Genomic DNA, 11399 nt, shown 5'->3' on the forward strand with positions numbered 1-11399 from the left:
ATCAACATAAGGAGCAAAACTACACCCTAGAAAAAGCAATAAAGTAATCTTTGAACAAATTCACACAAGTCTAATCCCACCTCTTACAACAAAAACAACAGGAAGTGACAATTACTTTTTCTTCATATCTTAATATGAAAATTAATATTACCAACATATCCTAATCGATTGAAATCCAAAAATATGAGGAATTAGAAATTTGTTGATTGTCATCAAATGGTCTCTCTAATTTGGTAATTGGAAATATAGGTCCAATATTGTACAATCTATATTATACTTTCAGCTTCTTTGTGACAGTGTCTTGCTGTGTACAACATGAGGGTCTTGAAATCTTGCTTCTCCTATCTCAGCCTCTCTATTAGTAGTATTGTTTATTTCATGTTTTTACACTATACTATGGTTTTTTGGAACAGCTTATATATTTCAAAAGTATTTATATACCCAAGGGAGACATAGACAATTAACTTGGGAGGTGGCTTTTAAGAGAACAACAAAGTGAGACTGAATGCTTTGCTTGACATTTGTAACTCTGGCTGGCTGGTTCAACTCAGCTGTTCTGGCCCAAACTCCTCTCCAAGATAGCTGATTCAATCTGGCTTCTCTCCACTGCCTGGCCTCATACTAACTTTGGCTATATGTTCTAATCTCCTGGCCCCTTCTTGTTCTCTGGCTTCTTCTGTCCTCACCTGCAAAACTGTCTGGTCAAACTCTCTCTCTCTCTCTTTCTCCCTCTGCTCACTTAAGTCACCTCTCTTCCCTGCTATTCTCATTTGTCAAATCATCATTTTTATCAACTCATCACTTTGTCTGACCTTCAATTAGATGTCACTTTCAAACATGGCTGCTTCCTTCCATAAACTGACCTTACTTTCATTGCTTGGGATTAAAGGTGTGTACTAAGGGCTCGTCTGTAGTCCAGCCAATTCACATAGACTTAGGTGGTCTTTGGATGTGATCCCTTTCCAGAGCAGCTGTGTTGCTGGATTAAAATTCCTCTACACACACACACACAAACCACACACACAGGCACATACACCATACCCTATACACACACCACACACAAGCATATACCACACACACATACTAGTTCCCTAGCTTTGTAATAGCAGTAGCTCCCCTTATTGACTCTGGAACAAGCACTATGCTAAGCTATTTGCAGGTAATATTTAACTCTGGACCATCAAGGCATAGATATTTGTATTAGTCCTAGAACAAAAATGGAAACCAGTGCCCTCAAAAGTATGTAGCTTGCTCTTTATTACACAGTTAATACAGTGACAAAAGCATGCCAATAAGCCAGGATGCATTTGTGAAGGAATGTCTAGAAACCCAAGTGAGACACTGAAGTCAGAGTTCAAAGAAGGGGTCACAGCAGCCTATGTAGACAGGGTGTACCTGCCCATGACTGAATATGAAATATACCAAGATTTTAGAAATGTCATACATATCAAGTCAAGGCTTCTATGCTTGTACAGATTAGACATAATGCCTTGTTTTTTATTAAAATAGGGAAACACATAAGGCAGATTAAGATTCTAACAGAATAAACTTCACAGTTTGACTACCCCCACACTCTCCCCAACTACAGTCCAACCCACTTATTGTCATCCCCAACCCGCCACTCAACTCACATCTACTCAACCAGGCACTGAAGGTAATAGACCCCACACTATCCTATTTGGGCCATTTCTAATGTTTATAAAAATTTAATAATATGACTTTTGTGAGCATGCTACCTTCTAAAAGGAGTTGATTCCTTCATCAAGAGCCTTTTTGGATCTCCTGTGAATCTTAATAATTCTGGCTAATCAAAGACATAAGAATTGATGAACATTTACAAAGAAAAAACTAGTTTCCTATGACAATCTGGGTAGAGGTGGGGATTAGGAAATGGATGATGGAGGGCTAGGAAAGAAACAAGAAGATGCTGTGAGACTGAAAGCCAGTGGGACCTTTAAATTTTCTCCAGTTACATGACCAAATGAATATTCTAAGAAACTGAGTGTCTAATGCTTCAGCTTAAAGATCTGGTCACTAAGTCAGAACACCTTTGCCCATCCAACTCCATGATGTAGAAGAGTGTACTGGGAACTGAGGAAAGACCCATATACTTGAGTGTGACAGCATATTTTGCCTCATTTAGTATGTCCAATGAGTAGTGATGATATTACAATTCTTTTAAGAAGTTATTGTGTTGCTGGACTTGCTGGCACACACATTTAGTCTCAGCACTAAGGAGACAGAAGCAGACAGATCTTTTAGTTCAAGGCCAGTTTGGCCTACAAAGCATGTTCCAAGACAGCTACATTACAGAGAAACCTCGTCTCAAAAAACTGGAAGAAGAGGAGGGGGAGGAGAAGTTGCTGTTGTTATACTGGAATATAAGGGGAATATTCTTCTTTGTAATATTCTTTTCATTGGCTGAATTATAAGAATAAAAAAGTGAGATGTGTAATGAGTTTAGAATAGCGTAACTCCGGGCTGGCAAGATGGCTCAGCGGGTAAGAACACTGACTGCTCTTCCGAAAGTCCTGAGTTCAGATCCCGGCAACAACGTGTTGACTCACGACCATCCGTAATGAGATTGGACACCCTCTTCTGGTGCGTCTGAAGACAGATACAGTGAATTACGCAGAAGTGAACGGTGCTGGAGCAAGCGGTGCTGGCAGAGGTCCTGAGTTCAATTTCTAGCAGCCACACACGATAGCTTACTGCCATCTGTACAGCTACAGTGTACTCATACACATAAAATAAACAAAATAAATCCTTTTTTAAAAAAAGAATAGCATAACTCCTCAATATGCTGGCTACTTTTGTTCTCTGCTATTATTACAAAGAAAAGAAAGCTGGGAGAGATGCAGAAGAGGGGAGAGAAGGACAGAGAGAAGGAAGTGGGAGGGGAGTGGGAGGGGAGTGGGAGGAGAGTGGGAGGAGAGTGGGAGGGAAGGGACAGGAGTCAGACCCAGGCTCTTCTTACTCTCTGTGTGTCCTCTGGAGCATCTGCAGGTCTCGCCTCTGATCCACCAGCTGGTTCAGGATGATGTTCCTCTTGTGGCTGGCGGCTGCTTCCATCTGATGCTTCATGAAGCTCTGCTCTCGCTTTCGCTTTTCGATCTCCGTTTCTCCCTCGTTCTTACCAAAGATGGGCTCAGCAGAGTCGGGCTCAAACATGGGCAGCTGGGAGGGTTTGTTCTTTACCTGAAATGAGCACCATATAATGGACAGTTCTACAACTTAGTAAAATACCAACACCAATACCCATACCAATACCTGTCCATTATGGGAATGAACAGGGCCTCAGAACCTACCAAACATATGGCACGCATGCGTATTTATAGCATTACATGCTTGCTAATAGAATAGTACTGATATGGTGCATAATCTTAAAATAATGATCACTATCTCCCTACCTGTGCATCCAAAGCTCTCTTATAGAGCTGTGTTTCTTCCATCTTTTCTTTTAGGTATTGAGCTCTTTGTGCAGCAAGTCTGGTGGTTAAGAAGCAGAGGTGAGAGAGCCATTTTACACACTCTACACTTATACACATTTTACATACATTTTACATACAGTACAGCAGCACAAGTTGGCATTATCAAAACATGTTCAGTGTTATTAGGAATGTACACCTGGTACATAAAAATTCATCTTTCATTCTGAGAGCTCTAATTATAAGTAAAAAGTAACTCAAGTACACTGTGTTTCACAAAGGGCAGACAGGATATGTATAAGATGATGATGGGTCATATTGTCCAGATGGGATAAATACGGTAGATACCCTCCCCACCCCATACATACTCACAAATCCTTTCTTAAAATCTAGACAAAAAGGACATGACTATACTTTCTATAAGAATATTCAATATATAATTCTTCTTTAAGAAAAGTAGCCAGGTGGTGGTGGCACACACTTTCAATCCCAGCACTTGGGAGACAGAGACAGGTGGATTTCTGAGTTCGAGGCCAGCCTGGTCTACAGAGTGAGTTCCAGGACAGCCAGGGCTACACAGAGAAACCTTGTCCCTGGTGATCAACAGCACTGTGGAAGTAAGCTGAATAAACCCTTTCTTCCCCAACTTGCTTCTTGGCCATGATGTTTTGTGCAGGAATAGAAACCTGACTAAGACAAATGACATTTTGAATGATTATTCAATCCCACATAGAAATTAGCTTCGCACAAAAACGTTCATCTTTCCAGACACGTGTGATGACTCACTCCTCTGTAAGCTGCACTTGCTCCAAGCGGTCCATCAACTCTCTGTTTTGCCTTTGCTTTATTTCCTTCTCCCGTTTGCTTTCCATTTGTTTCAGGAGACTTTGGGAATATTCCTCCTGCTTAAAAGCATTAATCTCGGGACTAAGAGGTCGTTTATCGAAGAGGAAGGATTTCTGAAATGAAACACAAGCAATTCTGTTATGGGCATGTACCAGAAAGTAAAGTTAACAATACCAACTAAAATCAAAGTATTACTTGATTTCTAACATTTTCCCACCCACCCCCAAATATAAGCCAGCTAGTATTTAGATAACCCATAGACGTATGACATGAGCATGTTCCATGATAAAGCTGAGATAAGGTAAGTGACCAGCCACTTTCTGACTAAGCAATTATAGCAACCATTTGGAAGGAAGAGGGAATTACATATATAGAAGCATGAGGTAGAAAGAGGGGTTTCTGAATATCTACTGTGAGCCTAGACATTCTAGAACTGCTGATCTGTGGTCAGGATCAAAGGTCAGAGACCTTGCTCTGGTCTGCTCCATTCTGCTGTAGGAAACAATGATAGTGTCATCTGGCCATTTATTTGTAATAAGTCCTGTTTCGAAGCCCTACTTATATCAAGAATCTGAGGACAGGGTGAAATCTCCTGACATTTTTCCACAGAGAGGAGTAATTGCCCCACAGCAAATACCAAGGGGTCCTCCAATAAGAGAAGATGAGAGATGCATTGCTCAAGCCCAATGAACAAGAAGTAGAAGTAAATAAACTTAGGGAGATGGGGGCAAGGCAGCCACATAGGGTCTGGTGGGGCAAAGAAATTTGTCCATATCCAAAACCTATAGCAATTTGGATTTCATTTTGATTCAATAAGACACCATTAAGAGGAAGTAAACAGGAAAGTAATATACTTTAAGAATTTTTAAAGATCCTTTGGCTTTTGTGTGAAGAGCTGGCTGTAGTGGAGTAACAATTGAAAAAGCAGGACAGAAGTTTGCCTATAATACATCCTGGGGAAAGATGGTAACGTTGATAGAAAGGTTGGGACAAATATTGGCTATACTTGGGAGATGAATGCAACTGGACTTGTAGATAATTGCACTTGAGGGAGAGGGAAAGAAGCCAGAAATCAACCTCTCCTACATAAAGTGTTTTTGCAACTTGCTGCCTGTAGATGGCAGTCTGCACAGAAGCTTAACTCTGTGACATTGGCATAGTCCAGCTAACTCACATGAAAAGACAGAGAAGTCCAGATTAGGATAGAGTCAGAACTTCTATTTAGTGTTTCTACAAAGAGGTACAAATTAGGGTCATGACTGTAATCTATACCTTACAGGAAGGCAGAGATCAGGTCTAAATGCCAAGAGCCCAGTGCTTTCTTTCCCTCCCTGATGCTCTTGCCTGGAAATCCCTTCCTTCATTTTCTTGTTTGCCTAGCTCTTTACATGCAGGAAACATGATCCCTAATCTGGATTATGTAGCTTCCTTGCTCATATAATGCTCTCTTCAGACTTACGTGACTGCTATACAACACTCGGCTCTGTGAGGGTCTGTCTCCCCACAACTGAGGCCTCATTAGAATAAGGAATTTGTACTGCTAGATGCCAACAGAATGGCCAGTCCAGGGGAGCTCAATATGCTCTAATGATGAACAAAGTGCATTTCTAATATATCTTTAGTGGAGACTATCAGATTGTTAATATCAATATCAATATATCAATAGTGGTATAAAAATAGATTCAGGGGGCTGGTGAGATGGCTCAGCGGGTAAGAGCACCGACTGCTCTTCCAAAGGTCCTGGGTTCAAATCCCACAACCACATGGTGGCTCACAACCACCTGTAATGAGATCTGATGCCCTCTTCTGGGGTGTCTGAAGACAGCTATAGTGTACTTATGTATGATAATAAATAAATAAATAAATCTTTTTTTAAAAAGGTGAAAAGTTTAAAAAAAATAGATTCAGGCAGAAACAAAGGGAGACTCGATAGTTGAGGATGTGAAGGGAAGCAAGTGCCTTGCCTCCATCTAAAGTGGATCTTGTCAAGCCTTAATTCGCTCAGATCCCCTGGAGATCTCGCTCCAGTTCGCATCCCCACAGCGAAGTCTAGGGCAAGCCCCTGAAAGTTTTCATTGCTAGCCAGTTCCAGGATGATGTCAATGCTGCTACTTTCTCTTTAGATACTAGGGCTGGGTCTTAGGATCCTGCCCCTCTCCTCTCCCAGGGCTTGATTAGCAAAGAATGTAATTAACAAGAGTTGTAGTCATTAATAGAAATCAGACTGTGATTGTGAATGTTGTGAAGGAAGACCCTCAATGCCTACGAAGGCCACTTGCCTACTTAGGTACTTTAAATGGCACAAGCTGCAGCCTAGGATACTGACCTCAAAGTCTTACAGAGGAGGCAGAATTAGCAATAGAATTTTGATGTCATTAAAACAAATACAACTTTAATGAGATTCAAAGAGATGACTGTTGCCTTAATATTACCCCAACACATCTAGCAGAACTCTGAGAGCAAGCATTACACAGCAGAGCAGCTGCTGAATAGGAAAATGGCAACCAGCCAGAGACAGATATATTCCCCAAGAGAAATTAGAGAAACGTCTGAGAGTTATGCAGAGTCACCCTATTCCACATAGAGAAGCACATATGCAAATAACACATTTTTTAAAAAAAAGTTAGAGATTTATAAAGATCCAATTGTCTGTGAAAAGGGCACTACTTTATAAAATTTTGATATAAAACAATTTGGCAGAAAATGCACAAAATCTCCTTTTTCAGTTTTGCTTACATGCAGTCAATAGAAACTGTAAAGAGACTCACATAAAACTCTGGTTTTTCGTTCTTATGATTCCTGATAGCTTCAGCAACTCCGAGGTTGTAGGCAGCATTCTTCTGATTCTGCTCTCTAGCCGCCATGCTTTTCACCTAGTGCAGAACAGGCTTGTTTTACCTTAATCATAAAATATGATCTTCAGAACACTTCATTATGGCAGGTATTAGTGGTGCACACCTTTAATCCCAGAACTTGAGAGGCAAAGAAAGGTAGATCTTTGTTGAGTTTGAGGCTAGCCTGATCTACAGAGTGAACTCCAGAACAAACAGGACTAGATAGTGAAACCCTATCACAAAATCATCTCATTCTATATTAATTAATTCTGTAGCATTGATATGTTCCGTTCTTTCCATTCTACGTCATATATTCCAACTGACACAGACATGTTTGTACACAATAGTACTTTCTGATGTCTGTAAAGACTTGAAGATGTGAGGTAAGGGGGGGGTTATTTTTTATTCCCCATTCTTGGATTCTAGACACCATCTCTATAACAATACTAACAAGGAATGGAAGAGTTTTACCACAAATGCAGGACACACTAGCAGCATTCTTATCAGAGACCACAGAAATCTGCATAAAGAAAGTATTAAGGTGCCATTCTGTGGCCCCTCCCTTTTGAGATAGGACGTGACTTTAAAATATATAAGGTTTGACCAGATTTACATTTTATCAGAAATCAAAACAGCAATATAAATCCATCATTTTTACTTTTATCTTTGAGACAAAGTATTACTATGCAGCTCTGGCTAGCCTGGAACTCACTATGTAGACCAAACTCACCTCCAATGCACAGAGATCAGTCACCTCTGCCTCGTAAGATTAAAGGCATGACTGGCTCATCTTCAACTATAAAACCCAGCCCTGTGGGTTGAGGGGGAAGATCCATAATGTATGCCAATGTTCAAATACAAAGACATTCACGGGTGAAAATTTGGACACTGCCCATTATAGCTGGGGGTTTCTATTGCTGTGATAAAACACTATGAACCAACTTGGAAGGAAATCAGTTTGGTTCAACTCTCAAGTCGTACTCCATCACTGAGGGAAGTCAAGGCAGAAACTGAAGGTAGTAAGGAATTGAAGCAGGGGCCATGGAGGAACACAACTTACTTGCTGGCTTGCTCTCCATGACCATGACTTACCTGGTCTGGCTTATACAACTCAGGACCACCAGCCTAGGGGTGGTCCTGCCCATCAGTTTGCTGGACCTTCTCACATCAATCACTAATCATACTGTGTAGACTTGCCTGCAGGCAAATCGCATAGAGGCATTTTCTCAATTGAAAGTCACTCTTCCCAAATGACTCTAGTTTGGATCCAGTTGACATAAAACCAACTAATCACACCACCTAAGTTTTAGCCCAGCAACATACAAATGACTAAATGTGTTATAGTGCAAACATGTGCAGAATATATTTAGTTGAGTCTATAAATGGTGTCTTGCTGACTGGCCCATGTCAAACCCTCTCCAACTGAAGTGCTAGGCTACCTGGTTTTTGAAGAAAGCCTCCTGGTCTTTCAGAATTTGGTACTGCTGCATGAGGCGCTCATCTTCTATCTCTCTCCTCCTCCTATCATCTCCGTAGTACAACGGGAAATTTCGTTGCGCTCGTTGCAAACACACATAGCACATTTCCTACAGTTCCAAATTTGAGGACAAATTAATTTGTACATTTTCCTCTTTTTGTATTCATTTACTCTATTCCCTTCACAAGCTCTCCAAAGACTGAGTCTGTCAAGAAACATGTTTCCTAAAAGAATATATTGGTGAATTAGAGTATCTAGTATGCAGTTAGCAAAAGAAGCTTTATAGCAAAAATCTCATAAGTAAAAGGATTTAATGAACTCTCAAAGGATTTCTTAGTCCCTTTCTAATTTTTCTAATTTAGTAGATCTTGACTATAGGCAAATCTTAGTCCAGACACTTGAGTATGACTATAGGTTATATTAAGAAAAAGTGATTTCCAAGATGCTCTTGGAGAGACATAGGTCAGAGGAGGAGCCTGGGTGGGCTTTATTCAGTTGAAGGCACTGTACCTGTCCTGCTTTATTATGATCCTGGCAAGCTGGAGCAGGAGAAGTTCTGGGCTTCTCATTGTCATTTCTCTGACAACCTGGAGATGACAAGCTTCAAAGACAATGGAACACAAATTAATGTTTAATACAATCTGGCCTCTCTCTAGAACAATGATCACTTTAAGGATTCTTTTAATTATGCGAACTTGTGTGCACCTGGGTGGGGGTGTGCACACGATTGCCTACAAAAGCCAGAACTGAATGTTGGAATTGGAGTTACAGACTGTTGTGCATCATTTGACATGAGTGTTAGTAGCCAAACTTAGGACCTCTGGAAGAACAGTAAGTGCTCTTAGCCAGGGACTTATGTCCAGCCCCCGGACACTGACAATCTTGGAGACAAGTGTAAACATAAGATAAAGAAAAAGAAGGCATGGTGGCTCCTGAGGCAGAGGCAGATCTATAGAGATAGATCTCTGTGAGCTCAAGATCTACATAACCAGAGCAGGACAGCCAGAGTTATATAATAGAGAGACCTTGTCCTTTAAAAAAAGATACAGAAAAAGTATCTCAGTGGTTCCTTTCATAATAGCTGCATGCATCCCAGTTAAGAATCTCTACTTCATGTCAGAGTTGGGTCTGAATTCATTTTGTAGTTTGTGAGGTAGGTGATACCGAGAAGCTATGTCATCTTGGAAATCCTCAGTTACGACTCCTGTGAAATGGGGATAAATTCATTCATTTCGCAAAAATACAATGCCCGTTTGCCATGTGATTCTTGTAGGTGCAGGAGATGCAGTGCAAACAAAACCCAGGCACACACAATTCCCTATCCTCAAGGACTTGAACACAGATGGGGATAGCCAGCCGGTAATAATGTAAGTATACTCTATGGTGATAATAAAGGCTGTGCACTGAAGGAAGTGCGAAACCACAAATCAAATTCCCAGGAACATTTCTACCAAGAAGGAAGCATTGGCATAAATGCCAGAAGGAAGTGAGATGAACAATGCGGGCTCCCAACAGGAAAGAAATCTCAGGAGAGGGAATGGGAGCTAAGTCCTGGAGGTGGGAACATACTTGGATCTGTGTTGCTGAAGCGAGACCAGTAAAGGATGAGAAGCATGGGAGAAGTCAAGTCAGAGACCAGGCAGGACCTGTGCTAACAGGAGAAGGACTGTATCTCTTGCTGGAGAGTGGGGACCCTGGGGGGGTTAGGTAGTAGATGCCATCATCTGTCTTACACAGGATTATTTTGGCTCCAGCACTGAGAAAAATAAATAAATGGATACTGTGCTGGTTAAATATCAACTTAACAGCATCTAGGATAATCTAAGAGACAAACCACTAGGAAGGTTTGTGAGAGCATGTCTAGAATTGGTTAACCTAGGTGGTAAGACCCACCCTGGTCCTAGAGATAGCATTCTATGGCCAGAATGAATAAAAAGAACAAGGCAAGCTGATCATCAGCATCCATTTCTCTTTGTTTTCTGACCATGACAGCTGTTCAAAGCTCCTGTGCCATGATGTGCCCACCTTGAATTATGAGCCAAAATAAGAACTTTCTTTCTTAAGCCGCCTTCATCAGATATTTAGTTACAGCAACAAGAAAAGTAATATAGAGATATCGGTAAAGAATGGTAGACCAGAGACCATTCTAATAACTTAGAAGAAAGACACTAGAGTGGACCAGGGTGACAGCAGCAGAGGTCATGAAAAGCAGCTGTGTTGTGGATGTGTCATCTAGATGTACTGAAGGTGCAGATGGCTGAATTTTCTGATAGGATATGGAACTCTGGCTTCTCTGTACCACAGAATGCTTCCTACCACAATCCCAATTCCCTTCTCATAGTCTCCTTCTCTTACGTCACACTGGTTCCAGCCCCTTGTCAGAAACCAAGAAATGAGATCACACAGGATGTGGGAATGGTTTCTAGTATTACTCAGGAAATGACTTTAAATATTATAAATATTTGCCAGTGTTTTAACTGTACAACTTGAATGTTATGTTAACAGTGTAACAAAGAACACATGGGGAAATACTTCTACACAGAGCAAACTCTCAAAGCAAAATGACCAAGCATTTTAAGCATGTGAGAACTGAGAGAATCTCTGCCAGCATCCCAACAAATAAGGTAATTCAGTACAAAGGGAATGAAGGCAATGGCGCAAGAGATAAACCTACTATTAAGTCAGCACTCTCGGGGGTTGGGAGGTGGCATGGATAAACTGGAAAAGCATGGAAAGTAATTAAAAGAGAGACCAGCCGGGCGGTGGTGGCGCACGCCTTTAATCCTAGCACTTGGGAGGCAGAGGCAGGCGGAT

General features: G+C 41.1%; 1 protein-coding gene across 1 annotated transcript in view; it reads right to left on the reverse strand.

Moving 5' to 3' along the window:
* Positions 1 to 11399, reverse strand: part of Ccdc81 (coiled-coil domain containing 81) — a 39110-nt gene that overhangs the window by 7650 nt on the left and 20061 nt on the right. Inside the window, exons 8-13 of the mRNA XM_031387288.1 lie at positions 9096 to 9186; positions 8548 to 8694; positions 7043 to 7147; positions 4215 to 4387; positions 3411 to 3489; positions 2978 to 3198 (exon numbers count right to left, since the gene is read on the reverse strand). Coding sequence (XP_031243148.1) covers positions 2978 to 3198; positions 3411 to 3489; positions 4215 to 4387; positions 7043 to 7147; positions 8548 to 8694; positions 9096 to 9186 — 816 coding nt within the window. The remainder of the gene's footprint in view (positions 1 to 2977; positions 3199 to 3410; positions 3490 to 4214; positions 4388 to 7042; positions 7148 to 8547; positions 8695 to 9095; positions 9187 to 11399) is intronic.

The sequence above is a fragment of the Mastomys coucha genome, unplaced genomic scaffold (assembly GCF_008632895.1).
Source record: "Mastomys coucha isolate ucsf_1 unplaced genomic scaffold, UCSF_Mcou_1 pScaffold21, whole genome shotgun sequence".
Lineage (NCBI taxonomy): Eukaryota > Metazoa > Chordata > Mammalia > Rodentia > Muridae > Mastomys > Mastomys coucha.